The following is a 19,777-nucleotide window of genomic DNA, read 5'->3' as shown; positions in this document are numbered from 1 at the left end:
AAAGGATTCCCACTTAGTGTAGCGGCTGGTTTCCACTAAGAAGACAATTGATTCTCACCAGCACTTATCTCTGTGGCTTAGCTATGGCTGGGCCCAGCTCCCTGCTGGCCACCGTGCCTCCCACGAGGTCATGCAGCGCGGATGGGCAGAATTCCACCAGAGCTACTTGCAATGCAGCCACTGTGAGCTTGGCCGCTGGCCGGCTGGGGAGCAAGTGCAGTACAGGCAAGAGGGAGGTTCAGAAAGGAGAGAGATTCCTGGAACCTAAGGCCAGATGGAGCAATTCTGATGGCTGGTCTGCATAACCCAGGCCAGAGAATTCACCCGGATTCCAGCAGCAGGCACCACGGAGCCCCATGCCCTCGTTGGAACACGGGCACTGGCAGGCTGGAGCAGAACCAAGCTCCCTCCAGCCCAGCCCAGCCCCCGTCTCTGGCTGCGGAAACACCAGATGCTGCCAAAGAAGGTGTCAGAAGTAGCAGATGTGGGATAACCTGCCCTCCGTGAGGTCTTTAACAGCGATCAGCTTTAGTCCCACAACTGGAAGTTCAACACCCCTGCCAGAACTTGTCAGCAGTAACTATTCTAATTCGGGACAGTCATGTGATCCATATTGGTGTTGGTCCTGCTTTGAGCAGTGGATTGGACTAGATGACCTCCTGAGGTCTCTTCCAACCCTAATATTCTATGATTCTATATCAATGGCCAGCCCCTCTTTCAAACGTGGACTCAACCACTTCATGTGGCAAGGAGTTCCAACGACTAACAGCATCCTGTGTAAAAACAAGTGTTTCCTTTTATCCGACAGGAGCCCTGGGGGCTGCTGCTAAGATCAGTCAACAGGTGAGATGCACAGATCTCAGGCTGGGATTCCCCAGGGGCCTAAGGCAACGAAAGTCAGCGGGAGTCACCTCCTAATTCCCCATAACTGCTGGGAAAGCCCCAGTTTAAAGGAGCAAGGAGAGGGCCCAGAGCAGCCTGCAAATGCCCCTGGGGCCCTAAGCCAGCCTCCCGCGCATGGTGGTGGGAGAGAAGAGACAGCAGCAGGCTGGGAAATGGAGTCTGGGTGACAAGCTGATTAAAAATATCCGCTCTGGTTTTGCCCGATGCAGAGGAGGCTGGGAAATCGGCCTTGCCCGTGGGGGTCCCCATCAGAGCCTAGCCATCCCGTCAGCACAGCAGGAGGCAGAGACCCTCCCTGTGGCCCGGCCCTTTTCCTCCTGAACAGCAAAATTTTGGATCGGGGCTGTTTTCCATCGCTGTTCATCCCCCCTCACCAGGGCCACATCCACACATGCAGGCCATCTATGCTGCAGCCGGAGCTTTGCTCGGAGCCAGCGCTTTAGCAGCGGCACAGACAGCATGGGCCAACCGCCCGGCACAGCCCCGTCTGAGAGCCTAGGCAGGACTTGGGCAGCTAGCCCACGCCACCGCCTGTGCTGCCTCAAAGCAGGCCCAAGCTGAGATGGAGGTGCCCCGCAGGGGCAGCCCAGCGCTGATGGGAAGGCTTGGGAGGGTAAGGATCCCAATGGGTGCTATGGGGCTGGTTCTGATCTCATGTACACTGGGAGTAACTAACTGTTCTGAAGCAAAGGGGTGAAGCCAGCCTACAGGAGCACACTCCAGCCCAGGCACTACAGTGGCCCAGCAAAAACCACTGTCAAGCTTCAGAGGGGTAGCCGTGTTAGTCTGGAGCTGTAAAAGCAGCAAAGAGTCCTGTGGCACCTTATAGACTAACAGACGTATTGTCAAGCTGTAGATCAGGTTGAAAGTCCCCATCAAAGACTCCAGGGGTGAAATCCTGGCAAGAACATTGCAGAGGAGAAGATCCTAGCAGTGCAAAGCCAGGCAGCTCAGAGCCAAGTTCAATTCAGGTCATGTCACCTGTTCTCCTATGTCCCACATCTCTAAAGGGGCTCGCGCGGATCACCCCAAGTTTGCTGTGAACAGAGCCCACTGGCTGCGAGCCAAACATGCCCAGCTGAGAGTTTCCTTGGGGAATTTAGGAGCAAAACTGAGCAGTCGTGGAAAGCAAAACTCCATTTTGACTCTAGAGCGCGGCTCGGCACGTCTCTGCGCAGGGGTAACAGCCGCCCCTTGCCCGGCACTGGGGCCTGACTGGCACCCTCCCGAGTAAGAGCAGGACTTGCTGCAGCCAGACCGAGAGCTCCCCAGCTGGGCCACACCAGACTCACCCCCCAGTTCAGGCACACGGCGCTTGAGACAGGCTCACCAGTAGGGGATGTGCACATGTCCAATGAGAGAGCTCAGTGGGGAGCCCCCAAAGCTAGAGCCAAGGCAGCAGTTTCCATCACCAGGGTTTCAGCCAAACTCTCGCTTGGGTCCAGACCCTCGGCTATCCCTTGCCTGTTGCGGCACAGCAGGGCCGGTGCCTCCCTCTGGGCGTCTGGCACTGCACCAGCCATTCGGTGCACGGGCAGCTCCAGAGCTGTGGCTTCGGCAGCCTCGCCTTGGGGACCTCTGCAACCCCCGTCACCAGTCCCTTTGTGCAGGGCCGTCCCTAGCAATTCTGGGGCCCTAAGCAGCCCCCCCGTGGGGGGAGTGTGTGGGGCTCCAGGCCTCCGTGGGTGGGGGGGAGGGCTGGCTTGGGGAGTAGGAGGGAACAGCCCTCCAGCACTCACTGGCGGAGTTGGCTGGGGCCGGATTGCTGCACTTCCCGCCACCGGTGAGTGCAGTCGTGGCCCTGCTGCAGTCCTCAGAGGAGTGGGGGTGGGGCTAGGGCAGGGCAGGGCGGGGGGTTGGGGGAAGGGGTGGAGTGGGGTGGGGCTGGGGCAGAGCAGGGGCCGGAAGAGGTGGGGCGGGGACTTTGGGGAAGGGGTGGAGTGGGGGCGGGGAAAGGGCGGAGCAGGGGCGGGGGCCATGGGGAAGAGGCAGAGCAGAGGCTGGAGTAGCACGCAGCTGCGCAGGGCACCAGGGAATTTGGTGCCCCAAATTTCCTGGTGCCCTACGCAGCAGCGTACTTTGCGTATGGGTAGGGACGGCCCTGCCTTTGTGCATGTCACAAGCCTGGGGAATCTCTCCTGCGAGTCTCCACCCGCCAAAGGGGTGGGCTCAGACCCAGAGTTTCCTGGCTCTCCGTCTGCCTCCTGCAGAGGAGAGCATCCATCCATCCAGACCCAACGGCATGCTGATCCGCATACTCTCTCCGGGCAGTCCCACCTCTTACATGCGCATAACACCATCAGAGAGCTGCTCTGGATCAACACCAGAAGTAAAGGAGATTATGCCTCCATGGGCCTGAACCTTGCGTACACCTGCATGGATCCCTGGATTTCAACAGCTTTCACTCCTGGTTTACACCAGGGGCACACGTGAGATGGGATCTTGGCCCTGTAATGCCAGGTAATACGAAAGGCAAAAGGAGGCTGTTCCAGATTAACTGGCTGGACTAAGAGGACGTAGCTGATAATTGTCCGGTCACAGGAGATTCTCCAAACAAACTGAATGGAAATGTAAACCTCGAGGAACAAAGAACGCAGGCTGTACCTACAGGCTGGGGGCTCTGCCCTGGGACGCAGCAACTCTGAAAGATGTTTGGAGGTTGTGATGGATAATCAGCTGAACGTGAGCTCCCAGTGTGGTTCTGTGGTCAAGAAAGCTAATGTGATCCTGAGGTGTATAAACAGGGGAATCTCTAATAGGACAGAGAAGTAATTTTACCTGGCACTGGTGCAACCGCTGCTGGAATCCAGCGTCCAGTTCTGGTGCCCACAGTTCAAGAAGGATGTTGATAAATAGGAGTGTATCCAGAGAAGAGCCGCGAGGATGATGAAAGGATTAGAAAACCTGCCTGACAGTGAGAGACTACAGGAGCTCAATCTATTTAGCGTAACAAAGAGAAGGTTAAGGGTGACCTGATCACAGTCTATAGATATCTATGTGGAGAACACATATTTAACAATGGGCTGTTCAGGCTAGCAGAGGGAGGTCTAACATGACCCAATGTCGGCAAGTTGAAGCTCAACAAATTCACACTGAAAATCGGGGTAAATTTTCCACAGTGAGAGTAATTAACCGTTGGAACCATTTACCCACGGACGGGGCGGATTCTCTATCCCTGCCCATTTTTTATTCATAGATTCATAGATTCTAGGACTGGAAGGGACCTCAAGAGGTCATCGAGTCCAGTCCCCTGCCCTCATGGCAGGACCAAATACTGTCTTTTAAAGCAAGATTGGATGGTTTTTGAAAAGATTCCTGCCCTGGGATAGACAGAGGGTCAGATCCGAGTGGTCCCTTCCAGACGTGTAATCTAGGGATGAAAACCAGGTGCCAGCTGCCCTGGGCTGCCTGGCACTGCCCGGCGCTGCCCGGCACTGCCCGGGGCCATCTATCAGCCTCCTTCCACAGGCAGACCCCAGTAGGGTACCCGGCTGCAACCGTGGCCTGCAGCCGGGCCGGGAGCCGGGCCTGGGGACATTAAACATGGAATCAGACTGCAGGCCCAGTGGGAGAGGCCCAGCGGGTGACCATCCTCATCTCACCTCCTGACCTCCCCTTATCTGCCCTGGGGGCAAAATGCTTTTCTCTCTGCTACCTTCCGAGCCACCGGGTGCTGCCGTGGCCCCTGCTCCACCCTGCCCCAAGCAAGCCCCTTCCTCCAGGTCATTGTGGGGTGACCAAGCCTCCCAAACCTGATCCACTAGCCCCCTCCCATCGCAGCCTAGCTCCCACCCACCCTCCGCTGCTCTCCCAGCTGGCCACTAACTCTGTGCCCAGTCAGCCAGACTGGGCAGCACAAGGGATGAACCTGGCTGGCTGGGCACAGAGTTAGTGGCCAGATCCGGGACCCCCGTGGGGCTTGGCCAGTCCAGCTGTCTGGGGCTCCTGGCATTCCTGGCACATGCAGTCCTGCTAAACACCCTGCCACACCTGGACACCCCTTCAACCGGTGACCTTCAGTTCCCACCAGCAGCCACCCCCCAATTGCAGACCTGCGTCCCCCACCCCCAGCTCTGGGCATCTTCCTGAACTTTTAACACTCCCCCACTAGCCCAGCCCTGGGCTCCCCACATACAGAGCTCTGCTGGTGCCCCTCACTGCTAACCTGCAGCCCCCCGCTATCCCAGTCCTACGCTCCCGCCACAGCTCTGCCAGTGCCCCTCACTCCCGACTTGCAGTGCTGCCCCAATTCCAATAATTTTCTCTTGAACAAAACACAACAACTTGTGCGATATTGGACGACAGCTTTCATGGCATGACCAGCTCCTCCTAATGGGCCCATGGCTGAAACCGCCAAACTCATTCCATTGGTGACATAAAAGCAGGGCTGGATCCCTGTCCTGCAAAGCCGGCACGCCATTAGCCCTGACAGCTCAGCAGAGGCACAGTCCTGGCTCCTATTTCAGTGCCTGCTGGGCCTGCGCCATCTGTACTGACGCCCCCGCCAGGGCTTATCTTTGCTCGCTTGCTTTTCTTTCCTGCCTGCGGAGGTAGGGCCTGTTCCTGTCGACTAATCCACGGTGGGATCTGGGCCAAGGGGGAGGAGAGAGCCGGCCCAGTGAATCCCTCACCTTTCCCCCAGCCTTGGAGTTGTTTTCATGCACAGAGCTGGCTACGAGGGCCTACGTTGCTTAGTAGGTCTCCCTGCAGCCGCCCACCCCGACTCGCCCCGCTGCCTCGGTGCAGAGAGACACACAGAGAAATTATCGACTCGTAAAAGCCGATTAAAGCCAGCTCAGTTTACAACTCCAGCTTCCCAGCTGGCTCTTAAGGAAGGCGAGAGGTTAATTCTCATTGACTGGAGACACTGAAAGAGCGCAGCAGCAGGGCAAAGAGACCCCCTAATGGACGGGGGGCGGGGGTGGTGACCTGTTCATTCGGAGTAAGGCAAAAAAGTTGCTCCAATAATTACTCCAGTTCAATGAAGTATAAACTGCACCCTCCTTGCCCAGCACATCTGTGCCCATCTGCATCTAGGGTGGGTGGCTTTCGGAGCCGGGGGGAGGGATAAAAGGAAGCAGCAATTCCCTCAGTGCCTCTCGTTAACAGCTCTCCGATGGCTGCAGATGCAGGCACCCAGCTGTCAATCAGCGCAGCCACACAGATCCCCAATGGGTACCACCCAGAGGCGGCAGCAGAGGCAGGTAGAGGAGTGAAAATTGGAAACACCACCCTGAGTCCCAAACTGGGATTTCCAGAAGAAAGTGAAAGTCAATAGGACCCATGCTCCTAAATCCCTCAGGCAACAGGATTTGGGCTCCTAAGTCACAGATGCTTTTGGGAATCCCACCTGACAACTGCCCGATCCAGTTGTCATGGACAGCGGCGAGGGCAGCGCGAGTTAAAGGAGTTAAACCAGAGACGTACAAGCAACGCCCAGCTCCCGTGGAAGCGACTGCGTGTGGACAATCCCGCCGCAGACCAGGCTTAACAATGCTTGTCTGGACCGTGTTAGAGCTGCCGCCCCTGGCATGGGCATTGCATCAACGCACACGCTGTTGAAAACGCAGTGTGCGGTTACATTCCGGCAGTCCCGTGTGTGACGAACTGGGACTGTTCTTACTGTGGTCTTTGAATGCTGACAGGGGAGTCTGGCTAGGATAGTCTGCATTGGGGGATGGGAGACTGACCCACGGAGAATACCCGAGCATGTAACATGAGAATCTAGGAAGGGGTTAGAGGCCAGGTGACACCTTTGCCCGGGAAACTGAACAAAGGCTGTGGGAGGGGTCACTGAAGGGAGAGTTTCAGAAGCTGGCTGGTGACATGGCTGGGAGGCAGACGGGGCTCTGACCTCCCAAGGGGGCTGGGGCGCCCTGGGAGCCCAAGATGGACCTAACTGAGGGGGGGTCCTGTTGTCTGTGCCTGCAAGACCTGTCTTGGACTGTATTCCTGTCGTCTAAATAAACCTTCTGCTTTACTGGCTGGCTGAGAGTCATGGTGACTCGCAGGAAGTCGGAGGTGCAGGGCCTTGTGTCCCCCCACACTCGGTGACACCGTGCAACAAGCGCCTGATCTAGTCTCCAAAGAGATCAGGTGGCTGCAATTCCCTCCACCCCCCATTTCTCAATCTTGCAACACTGCTCAACATCCTTTGCTCAGCAGATACACCTGGGTGTTATGATAACCAGCTTCCCAATGGGGGCACTGTTGGGTGATTACGTAGAGGGTCGGCGAGCCCTCTCCATTCAGTACGGGCTTGCTGGGAGTGGACACTGTAGGTGGAGGAAGGACTAAAGCCTGAATTTTGCTCTGGCTTGCCTCTCTCTCCATGCTGGAGTCCAGAACAGCTGGGAACACCGCACATCGTGATGCAGCCCTGTTGCAGTGTATCACAGAACCACGGGCCTGCAAAAACCTTAGTAGTCGAATCCACTTCCCAGCCTGTGCACAAAACACACCCCCGAGGGAGGTCTCCAAAGTCCCCAGGGCTGGAACGTCCCCAGCCCAGCACCCCGAGCGTCATCCTAGTTATACCCACAAGTATTGTGTGAAATAATTCCTCCTCCTCAGTTTATGCCCTGCAGAGAGTAGTGGTCTGTTGCAAAGAGTCTGTGGAGCTGAACTTTTCATTTTGCCGGCTAGATCTGTCCCAGGACTCGGCTCCTTTCTCAGCTCCCCAGACGGCCCCACCACCATGTTTCCCTTGAAATCAGCTTCCGTTTGCTGCCCGTGCGCCCAACCCTGCCGGGCGCCTTTGTGTGGTTTCATTCTCCTCGCTTCCTCCCAGCTCGCCTTGATCGGCGTGTGGGTCACTCCCAATCCATTAGCAAAGATATTATTCGAGGCCGGGCTGAGCCCATCACCATGGCCACCCATCTCCCAGACAACACGGGGCTGGTCTGGGACGATGGTTGACCCGCTTTCCAGCCCATCTGACAGCGCCCCACCCTGAGACCATCTGAATTAATGTTTCAGTTCAAGTTTTCCTGAGAAATAAAGGGCCGGGCTCTGCACTCGGGCACTCCGGCGTAAGCCAGCAGGAACGCCACTAGAGTCAGCAGGGTCACATGGGATCAGGTACATACAGTGTGAAATGAAATTCACTGAGGGCCGGCTCACGCCCTGTTGGCCACCAAAATCAGCAAAACAGGGACACAGGTGCCACCCAGGCCTGGCGAGGGGTGGATCTCACCCTGTCTGCACCATGCTAGCACAACAGCAGTATCACAAACGGGGGCATGCCGTGTCCTGCTTCCTCAGCCAAGGGCCCAGGGCAGGAAACAAAGCTCTGGGCCCTAGCAGCACAGAGTGGGGGCAACGAGGAGCCACGGCTGTATGGATCACAGGCATTTGCACAGATTTGCACACCCGCCTAGTGGTACCGAGTGGCGAAGGTCCCGGCTGAGCCAGCGGGCATGTGGGCATCATTACGGGATCTCATTTGCAATGGGGCTGTGGGCTGGCCTCCACCAGCAAGTGAACGCCGAGTTATCCCTCGAGTGTTCCCATTAACTCCACCTCATCCACACGCACAAACCCCACACGGGCGGAGTGGCAGCAATCTCAGGACTGCGCTGGCATGGCTGGGGTACAGCGACTGTCCCTTCTGCTCCCTCTAGTGCGGATGCAGGCTAGCGCCATGGCACAACTGCTGAGGGCTGCAAACCCTCAAAGCCTTCCCACAATCCTCTAGGACTCCTGCCCCGGCCATCCACTTGCTCCTTGTCCACACAGCACCTGCCCACTCTGCTCAGGTCCAGCTGAGTCCCACATCGCTTCCAGCACCAGCAGCAGGATGGGAGGGGCCCAAAGGGCAAACCCCTCCAGGGGAGAGAAGAGGCAGAGGCTGAATTTGCATGGGACTCTCCCTGGGCTGCATCCTATTGTCTATGGTAGCACCTAGCAGCACCAACCCATGTCGGGGTCCCGTTGGGCCAGGCCCTGTCTAACACAGCAAGAGACACTCTGCCCTGAAGAACTCATGGTCTCAAGAGCTGAGGAGCAAGAGGGGAAACTGAGGCACAGAGCAGGCAGTGACTCGGCAAAGGTCGCAGAGGTGGGAACAGAAGCCAGGTCTCAATGAGTCCTACTGCAGTGCCCTGCCCGCTAGGCAATGTTGCCACCTGCAGAGTCTCCCCAGCTGGCAAGTGGCAGAGACACCCAGGACACAAGTGCCCATGCAGCGTTCACCCAGACTGGTCAGAGGCACCCATGATGACCACAACTTGCTTGTACAAATCCTGGCCCTGCTGAAACTTGCCACCCACTCACACCTCTCCTCTTTCCAGCTCAACCCCCACCCCAGCAGCAGGCCGCCTGGCGCAGGGTCCAGCACCCCTGGGGCAAGCGCAAAAGGCCATGTACATCTGGACAGGGCCCAGGTATCTGAGCAAGCGCAGAGCCAGTGAGCAGATCCCCCAAACGGATGGGGGCGGGGGAGGAGGGAGTGTCCCAGCCCATACAGGCACCAACACCAGTGGGTGGCTTAATTTGCAACAGCAAGCCCTGCTCCGGGGCTCTGCATCTGCTCCGGGGCTCTCCACCTGTCCCCTCCTTTGCCAGCTCCGATCCTTCACGTGTGCTTTCTGCATTCGCCCAGGCTGCGGTTTACAGGAAAAACCCGCCCCGCTGGCTCCCCCAAGGCCCGGGCCATTCTGTGTTGCAGGGACGAGAAGGAAGGGCAGGGGAGCAGAAGCACTCACTGTGCACCCTCTGTTGAAACAGCAGCTGCCATGCTCTGCCAGTTCACCCTTCAACCACATCAACTGCGAACTGGGCCTGTGCCCCCTTCCACAGGGTGCTGTGGGGCCGGGCACAGGGCTCCCCTCTAGGACTATCTCAGCTGCGGCCCCACAGACGCCACTAGCCACGTGCTCCAAACCCTAGCCATCTGGCACGGGGAAGTCCAACAGCCCTGTGCAACCACATGGGCAGAGGGGAGACTAGCCAGAAGAACCACGTCACCCCTCCCCCCTTCCGAGGGAGCCTGCTCGCGGGGCATCGCCAGGTCCTAGGTGCCAGGACCAGCCTGGGCTCGCCACATTGCCACCCACTGTCTCATCTGCCAGCCACAGCGCTCGACTTGAGGAATGGTGGGAAAGTTCCCTGTCCCACAATGCAATTCCCCCGCCCAGCTGGAGACGCTGCGTGGCACCACCCACAGCACCAAAGCGGATCTCATTGGCACCAGAGGAACTGACCAGAATCCATTCCAGCAAGGTACCATGATCCTGGCCAGGATTTCCCTGTGCCCCAAAGCACATGTTGGCTCAGGAAGGGGGTGGACACAGAGGGGATTGATGGATATGCTAATGACCCCGAGGTTAAAGGGGGGAAGGACCGGACCTGGATTTGTGAGCCCCTGGAACGGACTCTGGTACAGCCCCTGGGAGGGGAAGAACCAGACCTGGATTTCCATGCTCCTGGAATGGACTCTGGACACAGCTGCTGCAGTGACCCCAAAGCACAAGACACGGGACCCCCAGCTTCAGGTTCAAGAAGGAAGGAGACAGGGTCTTACCTTTGAAGGAGAGCTGCACCCTCGGTGTGGCAAAGATGTAGTCCTTGGCGTGGGCCGCCCGCCAGCCCAGCGTCAGCAGGGTGACCCAGAGGACGACGCCAAGGAGGGGCATGGTGGGGTGGGTCTAAGTCCAGGCAGAGTCCTTGGGAAGCCTAGCGGGCAGGAGAAAGCAGTGTTACTTGGGGGGCTGAGAACGGAGTAGCCCGCCCACTGCGGGGATGTGGTTCTCACCCCATCCACCTCTCATATGGGGAGCACCATCCACAGACACACCCCAGACTACTGCCAGGGCACACCCAGCTCACACATACCTCCCAGGCTCCTTCCCACATAGTTCCCCCTGCATCAGAAGATGGATGAGAACTTGGGGGGAGAGGGCGGAGGGGAGGAGTGAGCCAGTCTAGGAGTCCATAAACCCCAGGGGTCTGACGGTCGGCACAAGCCCTACTGACTGTTCCTCAGACCCTGCGGTGGGGAGATGGGGCCCCAAGTCTTAGGGCTACCGCTGGAGTAATTCCCCAGCCCCTGCCCAGTTCCCAGGTAGCACTGATCTGGGGAGGAGGGGGGGAGCTAGAAGCTGGGAAGACAGATTCTGCGGAGGTGGGCAACCTCCCATGAGGGCTTGAGTAGACCAGACAGGACACTCTGTCATTCCTTTCCACGTCTCTTGCCGTCTGGCCCATCTAGAGGAGCCCGGGCAGTTGGCTCTTTTGTATCTTTCCTGTCATTTTGCCAGGTCCCCGCTTATAAAAGCAACCCATCAAACCCAGCTCTGCTCCGACCAGCCCGTCCCACCCGCACCAGTTTGCAAACTATTCACCAGCCACTCATTGAACGTGGGGCTAAGGGGAGGCAGGTGATGGGGCAGGCCCAAAGGCTCGCCCCATCACCAGGCGCTTTTCAGGAAGGGATCCCCAGTCTCCGCAGGACAGCAGACTCCGCCAAGCAAGCTAGCATCCCCGGGTGCAGCACCACTGTAATTAACCAGCTCACAGGCTGGCCTCATTTGCCAAAGCAAACAGGGTTTGACTGAGGGGCAGTAATCCAAGCGGCTGGTTCAGGACTGAACAGCCCCCTCCTGGCCTGATCCCATGGCAGTCATGGAGGGACCTGGCCGGCCCACCAGCTGGCAGCTGCTGGCCCGGATCCTGATTGTTCCCTCCCCTTCACATCCCCCACCAAGCAAAGAACCGTGCAAACCAGGGAGCGGAGGGGAAATCTGGACTTCATTATTTACAGAACAAAAAGAGACAAAAGGCATTTTGGAAAAAAAAAAAGAAAAAGGTCCATATGTGCCAGGGAGCCGCAGGGATACGGCAATACCATGAAGGGGAGAACTGGGGGCCCTGCAGGAACCACCAGGCTCACATGGGATGTGGCTCCCAGGGGTCATGGGGGGAATTGAAGCTGACCTATCTTAATGTGGCAGTGACAGGATTTTAAATCCAGACAGGACCCTAGTGACCGGCCAGGGCTCCTCCCGTTAGTCCTGTGCTGAACCAAGCCAGGAGCGGGCATTAGCAAGATGCCCAGTCTGGATTCCAGGTGACGGAGACTCCCCGCAAACCCCTCGGTCCAGTGGCTAACTACCCTGTCAGTAAAGCCACTTACTGCCTCTTGGAATAGGTTGAACGTCACCTACCAGTGAATCATAGAATATCAGGGTTGGAAGGGACCTCGTCTAGTCCACCCCCCTGCTCAAAGCAGGACCAATCTCCAGACACATTTTTGCCCCAAATCCCTAAATGGCCCCCTCAAGGATTGAGCTCACAACCCTGGGTTTAGCAGGCCAATGCTCAAACCACTGAGCTATCCCTCCCCCTAAGTGCTAGGTCTTTGATACCTGTGCTCGAAGAGAGCCGCCTGCTACCAGAGATCTCCTCCCCAGTGCGGTGCTCACAGCCCGTGCTCAGTCTTGCCCTTCTAGCTTGACCTGCACCAGACTCCCTACGAACGTGGGGCATACCCCAATCCTCACACACGGCCTCTGAACATGGCAACCTATCTGCTAGAAAGGAGGCAGCGCAGTCCAGTGAGCAGGGCACAGGCTGGGCAGTCAGAACTCTAGTCCTGGCTCTGCCATGCACCTTCTGTGTGTGTGTCATGCTTTGCCTCAGTTTCCCCTTCTGCATAGCGGGGATAAAGGGACTGACCCTCTCTTTGCAAAGTGCTTTAAGATCACTATCTAGCTGGGCCCCCCATCACTGTAGTGACTGGACCCCTCACAATCTGTAGTGTATTTCTCCTCACACACCCCTAGGGGGCCGAGCTGTTATCCCCATTGGGCAGGTGGAGAACCGAGGCACAGAGAGACCAGGTGACTCACCCATGGTCACACAGGGAGTCTGTTGCAGTGCAGGGATTTGAACCCAGGTCTCCCAAGTCCTATGCTACTGCCCTACCCAGTAGGCCTCCCTGCTTTGGCAAACGGCTGGAAGGAGGTGGGAGGGGCTCTCTAACAGGGTCGCTGCCTCCAGAGCACCTCTCATGGCGGGGGGGGGGGGGGGGTTCCTGAAACATCCCTGCCTCAGTTTCCCCTCAGTGATTCAGGCCTTCAGCTAAGCCCACCTTTTCCAGGGTGTGAGTCCAAAACCAAACACAAAACACAGAGTCTTGCCAGGCTCCCCTCCACCTATCACAGGCTTCTTTGGGCTGCCTCCTGCCCCTTCCTCAGCAGCTGCCCCCAGGCCTTCCTCCCATTCTCTCCATCTCCCCCAGTAGCCAGCCCAATCCCTCATCTAGTCCAGGGGGCCTGATTGGGTCACATGACCATCTTCATCTCCCTCTCGCCCACGGGGAGGCACAGTGGCACAGCTGGGCCGAGACCCACTGCCCCTTCAAGGACCAGCTCCATCCAATGTCTTGTGGATGGATCCCTGCTGAACGGAGCCAGTCGGTGAGAGGGGTGCTTGGCAAGGTGTCCTGGACAAGCAGGGTGGATCTGATCTTGTTTGGGATAAGCAATAACAAAAAGGAACAGCCCGTTGGCACCGAAAGAGTTGGGTCGGATCAGAGCTGCCCCGAGAGCAAGCACACTGGCCCGCCCCCAAATGCCGGAGCATCCACAGTGGACAGGAGAGGACTAGCTTGGAGAGGAGAGGATCTGACTGATCACTTGGCAGGCTCCTCACTGCCGTCTGGCCAAGACCCCTGTGCTCAGTCAGGAGTCAGGCCCCAATCAATCAGGAGATTGGCCTAAAAATCATGAGATTTAAGCCAATAAGAAACCGAGGTTCTTCCCCTTTGCCTTCTGATTTCTGAGCTGTTACAGTCACCCTCAGGTCACGTTTTCCAACTTTTCTCCACAACCAGCAGGGCCAGAAACTTCCTTCTTCCCAATCTAAGAGGGAGGCTCTCAAACGCTCACATGAATCCAGGCGCTGCAGCTTCACGGACCCCAAATTCCGGGACATTTGCCGTAAATGAGCGGGAGGTGGCGACACTGCCGGTGTCTGGGGATATCTGGTTTGCCAAGGGGGAGGGAAAGCGGGTTCATTTCACAGCTCTGTGCTCTTCAGGCACCAGGTTATTAATTCTTCCTGGCTCAGGGACAGATCCAGCCATCTCCCTCCCACCACAGATGGGCCACATGTCGCATGGGGAAATTGATAGTGGCAAAGCACTGTTGACGGAGGTAAGGGTGGAGAGATGGGGGTCTCAGACACTTGCCCAAGGGCCTTGTCTCCACTGGGGTATTTGTTGGTCAATCAGCCCAGCTGAGCCAGGTGGATGAGGCCAGCAAGCGTGCGTGGGGGAAGCGGAGTACCACAAATCATTACATGTGCCTGCACGAAACCCTCTTGGGCCACGGGATCACATGAGCTGGTGCTCATCCCCCACTGGGCACAGGTTCCCGTCTCTGCCAGTCCAGAGGCTGGTACAGCCCTACCCAGGAGCTCTGGCTCTGCAGCAGGTCCCACGTTGCACTCTGGAGGGCCCCGGTTCAAGCCCCAGGATGTGGCCATTGCACTATTCGTCTGAGGCCCTGATGTCTGGGACAGGTGCTGGGGGCAGCAGGGCAGAGAGATGGCAGGCGAGCTGGCTGCGAGGGGCGGAACATGCCCTGATACGGCAACGGGGGCCAGAGAGGCCTTCAGAGCTGCCCCCTGTGCCCAAGGAGCAAACTGCAGGGAGCTGACTGGAGGAGACTGTCTAAATAGTGGAAACTAACTTTGGGGATTTGATAGGAAAATCCCTCAAATTAGTCAGACGAATGGCTGGAAGGATGTTAGGCTGAGCCCCTGGGAATACAGAGCTTCTTTCAACTGTGGGCAATGCCCCCACCATCACAGGAATCACAGCTTCCCCCAGTCACTACTGTATTGCTATTGCCTTTGGAGTTCGTAAATATTTGTCTCATCGATCTATTTCCCCTCTCAGGCACACACAGCTCTCTCTCTGGAGTCTATTGTACTCTCGCTCATTTCCATGTCAGCGTCTCCCGGCTGAGATTCTGCACTTAGCACAATGCCATGTGCTTTGGAGCCGGGACGTCTAAAAACCAAATTACCCTGCGATATAAAAGCTACAGTCGGCTGCAGTTAAATAAACCCCCCTGCCGGCTTTGGGAAATAGTTCTGGCAGATCCTGCTATTGCATTTGGATGGAGCTGTGTGCGCGTCAGAGGGGGAGTGAGATGGCAAACAAAGGAAAAGGGGGAAGAGGAGAAAAGGAGGAGAAAGACGAGAATGGAAAGAAGGGAGGAGGAGGAGGAGGAAAGAAAGAGGGATCGGTAAAAGGAATGAGAAAGGAAAACAGGGTCCAAAGCTGGGAGGAAAACAAATGCAGAGAGAGCAGAGGGAATACACCAATCTCCAAGTGCATCTTAGCGCTGCGATTCTTCTCTCCAATGTCGCTCACACTCAGATGTGGAAACTCAACTGCTCTGGACAGATTTGTTTCTCAACAAGAACCAGCCACCCTCCGCTCCTGGAGCGGGCGGGCGAGGCCAAACTCCGAGACTGGGCATTCTAGGTTATTTTTATTTCATTATAAACAGCACAGCTATTTTCCCCGTCCCCAAAATAAATCAAATAAAGATTAGCCGAAACGTTTGGGAGCCAAGGCAATTGGGCAGAAAGGGAAAGATCTCCTCAGCTCTGCTGCTGAAATGCCCATTCAGAGGGGGTGGGAGTGGCTGGCCTGCGCCGTGCCTGGCTCTCGGTGTGCGTGTGTCCAAGAAAGGGGCTCAGAGAGCAGGAAGTGTTCTGGGAGAAAAAGAAAGCTGCAGGCTCAGGAGTCAAAAGGGACTTCTTAAGAACTCCGTGACTAAGACACGCACACGATGACATCAGCAAAACGCTGCAGCCCCTCGGACTGGACAGATAACTTCCCCCTACATAACGCCTCCACAGCCACATTTAACCCTCCGTTGCCCTCCTCACACCCCGTCCTCTCCCAGGAGGGGTCTCTCTGTGCAGCTGTGGTCCTTGGGGTGGGGATATGGGATATTCCTCTCTCTTTTCACCTGCCTGACCTGTGCTGGGATGGGGAAGCCTTGGAGTCTGACAGTGGGTCAAGGCTGGGAGATGGTTGGGGGAACAGGACTTCCTCTTAGTACCCCCCCTCTCAGGAGAGCATCACCATTCTAGCCCCGTGTGCATGGCGCTTGGACCAGTCAGGTAAAAGAAGGGCTGCCACTGTGTTAGATCATTTCCAAGGGCTGACAGCCTGGGGGTATTTAGGAGACCAGGCCAGGTGGGCGTCATAGGTTGGGTGGGTCAGCGGGGTCACCTGGGTAGCCTCTGACTAAGGCACCTGTCCTGGGTTTGATGCTGTGCCCTTATACCTGAGACATCTGCTGTCCCAGAACCCTTTGCTCCTGGTGGAGAGGAATGGGCAGGCAAGCTGCATGTGGCCCCCTCTGCTGATGCCCCCCAGCATCCTAACAGCATGGGCTGGTGGCGGGGGGGAGGGGAGGCTGTATTTCTGAAGAGGAAGCGCCCTGAGCCTGAACGACGAGGGGAGTGTTGGCGGCTCTCCACTAGCACTCTGATCTGTGCCCCCGCTGCCCCACCCTCTGCCACTCCCCACAACAGCCATGTTCCCAGGGAGTTCACGGCACTCCGTGCCCTGCAGGGTGGCACTGGCAGGAACTGGGGCTGCCATGTGACTCCTGACTATTACCCCAAGGTGAGATCGGCCTCCCTCCCGGCCTGGTGGTGAGGAGAGAGACACACACCCCCATTGCAGAGGGAGAAGGCAGAGTGAAGGGGGCGGGGGCTGGTGTTGAAAACTGACAGGATGAGCCAGGGCCCAACGATAAGGTCAGACTAGATGACCATATTGGTCCCTTCTGACCTTAAAGTCTATGAGTCTATGAGATAAGCAGACATGGCAGTGAGCCAGGCAGGTCCCCAAGCCTGGACCCCCAGGAGCATTCTGCCCATCTCCAGGGTTACCCCTGCCACATTCCCAAACCAGCCATCTTGGGGCACCCAGCACGCCCCAGGATGCAGCACTGCTTGCAGCACTGCTGTCACCGCAGCAAACCCCTCGGCCTTCCAGCAGGACACAGCCGAGCTGCCCTCCCCACCCCTCAGCTCATTAACAGTCTCCCGGCACTCTGGGTCTGGGCACGCTGGCTCCTGTGGGGTCAGACTGCCAAGGGCCTGCCCCTCTGTGCCCCATTGACAGGTCCCTCTTTTCTCTCTGGGTCCTTTCTTTCCATCTTTCAGCCCTCTGGCTCTTCCCTCACTTCATGCTTCCCCTGAGGCAGATCTCCCATGGATTTGGGAGCCTCCCTACCCAACATCTCAGGGATATCTACAAGCCCCACGACTCAGGGACAACCAGGCCACAGGCCATCCAGAGACGGACGAGGAGAGAGGTCCCTGCATGGGAGAAGGCGAAACAGGTTTTAACTGAGGCTGCTGCACAAAGAAAGGAAGGGGCAGGAATTGGGGGATGCTGAAATAAATGCTAGCAGCTGTTACTAACCCAAACAAGAGACGTCCCCCATCCCAGGGCCTGGCTCCATAGTGTCCACACAGCCACCTGATGTTCTGGCCCAAGGCCCCCAGCCCAAGCAACCAGTGCCAGCTGTTGGCAGGAGCAGGGAAGTCTCTGGCTGCACTGGGGCCTGAGAGATCTGAGCCACAGCAAAGGAGAACAAGGGGTTGGGGGTTTTGTCCTGTCTAACAAATTGACGCAATTAGCCGGGGCGGCCGCAGCTCTCCGGGCACGGGAATGTCTCCTACTAATTATACAGCAGTTGTGTTTTCATTGGGGAAATGAAAGCCAAAGCGAAAACAAACAGGCCGATGTGGGAGTGAGGCTGGCAGCAGAACCTTGAAGAGCTCCTCTCCTCCCCGTCTGACAATGCAGGCTGTAGGAAGATGATGGAGGTGGGGGACTGGCTAACCCTCCCCTACTGCCCCACCAGGGGCAGGGCAGAGAAGGGGACACACCGCTGTCCCTAGGCCCAGAACTTGGGAGAAGAATTCAAACAAGGAGAAGAGGAGGGGAGCAGGGGAAGGAGAGAAGGGAGAATGGACGACAAATGCAGGGAACTCAAAAGCCGATAAAGCTGAAAGAGCAGCAAGATCACTCAGACCCAGGGGTTTTGCCCACCTCTGCGCTGGGTCACCCCAGGCCCAAAGCAAAGGCCCTGAAGCGGCTGAGAGCAGAACCCTGTGGCAGCGTCAAGGGGGCTGGGCAAATCGGCCTGGGCCTGGGAAGGGGACAGAGGAACAAACCCCCTAAAGGTGCAAGCCGGGCTGGGGTTTGGAGGTAGCCCCTTCCTGGCACCAGCAGGAGACTTCGGAAAGGGAGACGGACTTTCCTGAGCTGCAGGGGCTGCGGGTGGCATCCCAGAGCCCTGCCCCGTCAGGGCGCTGCGAGGAATCAGGCCAGCCCTGGCACGCCATCCGTTTCCTTTTCCCACGCGGATCTGCCGTCCCACCGGACTCCCTCCCCGGCCAAGGGCAGCTCCCGCTCGCCAGCCGCACGCCCGGAGGGCTAGAGCAGCTGAGCTGCCCCGGGGCGCCGGCGGACTCGGCAGGTCTATCTGCTCCCACGGCTTTTTCGGCTGCTGGAGCTTCCCTGAGCCCTGCTAGTCCCTAGGAAGTCAGGACCCCTTTCCCCTCCTCTGCCCCCCGAGCGCGGGACAAAACGATCCGACCCGAAGACTTGCGCTGCTCGGGGGAGTTCAAACCAGCCCGAAGTTTGTTGGGAGCAGCGCTCGCCTGGATCTCTGCCTTCCCATCCCTCAGCCCCATCTCGGGACGGGAAGTCCCTGCCGGGGCCCGATCCCTGCCGAACCTCCGGAGGTGCAGCCCAACGGGCCTCCCCGGGCCCTCGCCTCGCACCAGGGGAGGATGTTCCGCAGCCACAGCCGGCGCGAAAGCCTTGGCGGAGTTGTGGAGCGCGCTGGGCAGGGGACCGAGCCCCCGGACTGGGGCTCGCACCCTGCTCCGCGCCGGATACGTACCTCTTCTGACGGCTCCGGAGTTCGAGCCCCCCGACGGGGCAGCGTGGACGCGCGGAGCTCCCAGCTGCGGCGAGCTGCGGGCGTGGAGCCGGCACCGATCCAGGGGCAGCCCCAGCCCGCAGGGGAGCGGGACCCTAGCGCCAGCCCAAGAGCATCTCAGCAGGGTGCCCTGCGGCACAGTCCCCGCGCCATTCCCGTGCGCCCCCCGTTGCGGGGTGCCGGCGATCAGGGGCAAGCCGGCTCTACCCCCAGGGCCATAGGCTCCCCGAGCCGAGCTGTGCTGCCTTCCCCTGGCAGCTCCGTGCGCGGAGCGCTGGCTGCTGGCGAGGTGAACAGAACTGCGCGCAGAGATGGCAGACTCCGGCCCCGTGCGCTCCCCGGCCCGCCTGGCTCCACAACTCGTACTGAGTCCGCGGCCCCGCCGCAGCCCATTGGCTTCTGCTGCCTGCGATTTGCATAGCCCCGCCCTCCCCCGCCCGGGATGGGGGGCTGGATTGATTGGCTTCTCTCCCCCCCTACCCCTTTCCACCTGTACCGCCCCTCCCCGCTGAAGCCGCTGGTGCCAGAGCCTCAGGAGGGCTTGGCAGAGGGAGCATTGCAGAGGAATGCTTGGAAGGGGATTGGTTTGGTCTCCTCCCCACCCCCGGATCAGTTTACATGCCCCCCCCAGCCCTGCCCAGCTCACCTCCAGCCTCACTCCTCCCCCTCCCCCCGCCCCAGCGCGGCCCCGCTCCCCTGCTCCAGCCTTAGGGCCTGGCTTGGCTGGTGCAGACCTTAGAACAGCCCTTTCCAAACCTTTGGTACCTTTCCTCACTTCCCACCGATTCTTTGATGCCTGTTTTCTAGGGGGAGTGCCCAGAAAAAGGGGGGGGGGGGATGTCACCTAGCAAATCTAAATAAATAAAGCTAGTCCTTTGTCT

At 58.2% G+C, this 19,777-nt stretch overlaps 1 protein-coding gene across 2 annotated transcripts in view; it reads right to left on the bottom strand.

Moving 5' to 3' along the window:
* The window catches only part of SEMA3F (semaphorin 3F), a 104,793-nt gene extending 85,551 nt beyond the window's left edge, over positions 1–19,242 (bottom strand). For both annotated transcript variants that reach the window (XM_026657024.1, XM_026657025.1), the window contains exons 1-2: positions 18,858–19,242; positions 10,427–10,578 (exon numbers count right to left, since the gene is read on the bottom strand). In XM_026657024.1, the coding sequence (XP_026512809.1) occupies positions 10,427–10,538 (112 nt within the window). In that variant the 5' untranslated portion in view covers positions 10,539–10,578; positions 18,858–19,242. The remainder of the gene's footprint in view (positions 1–10,426; positions 10,579–18,857) is intronic.
* Between the last annotated feature and the right edge of the window lie 535 nt (positions 19,243–19,777).

The sequence above is a fragment of the Terrapene carolina genome, unplaced genomic scaffold (assembly GCF_002925995.2).
Source record: "Terrapene carolina triunguis isolate 2854851 unplaced genomic scaffold, T_m_triunguis-2.0 Scaffold235, whole genome shotgun sequence".
NCBI classification, from domain to species: Eukaryota; Metazoa; Chordata; order Testudines; family Emydidae; genus Terrapene; species Terrapene triunguis.
The sequence above is the reverse complement of the archived record's forward strand: the minus strand, read 5'-3'. Positions and strand labels throughout refer to the sequence as shown.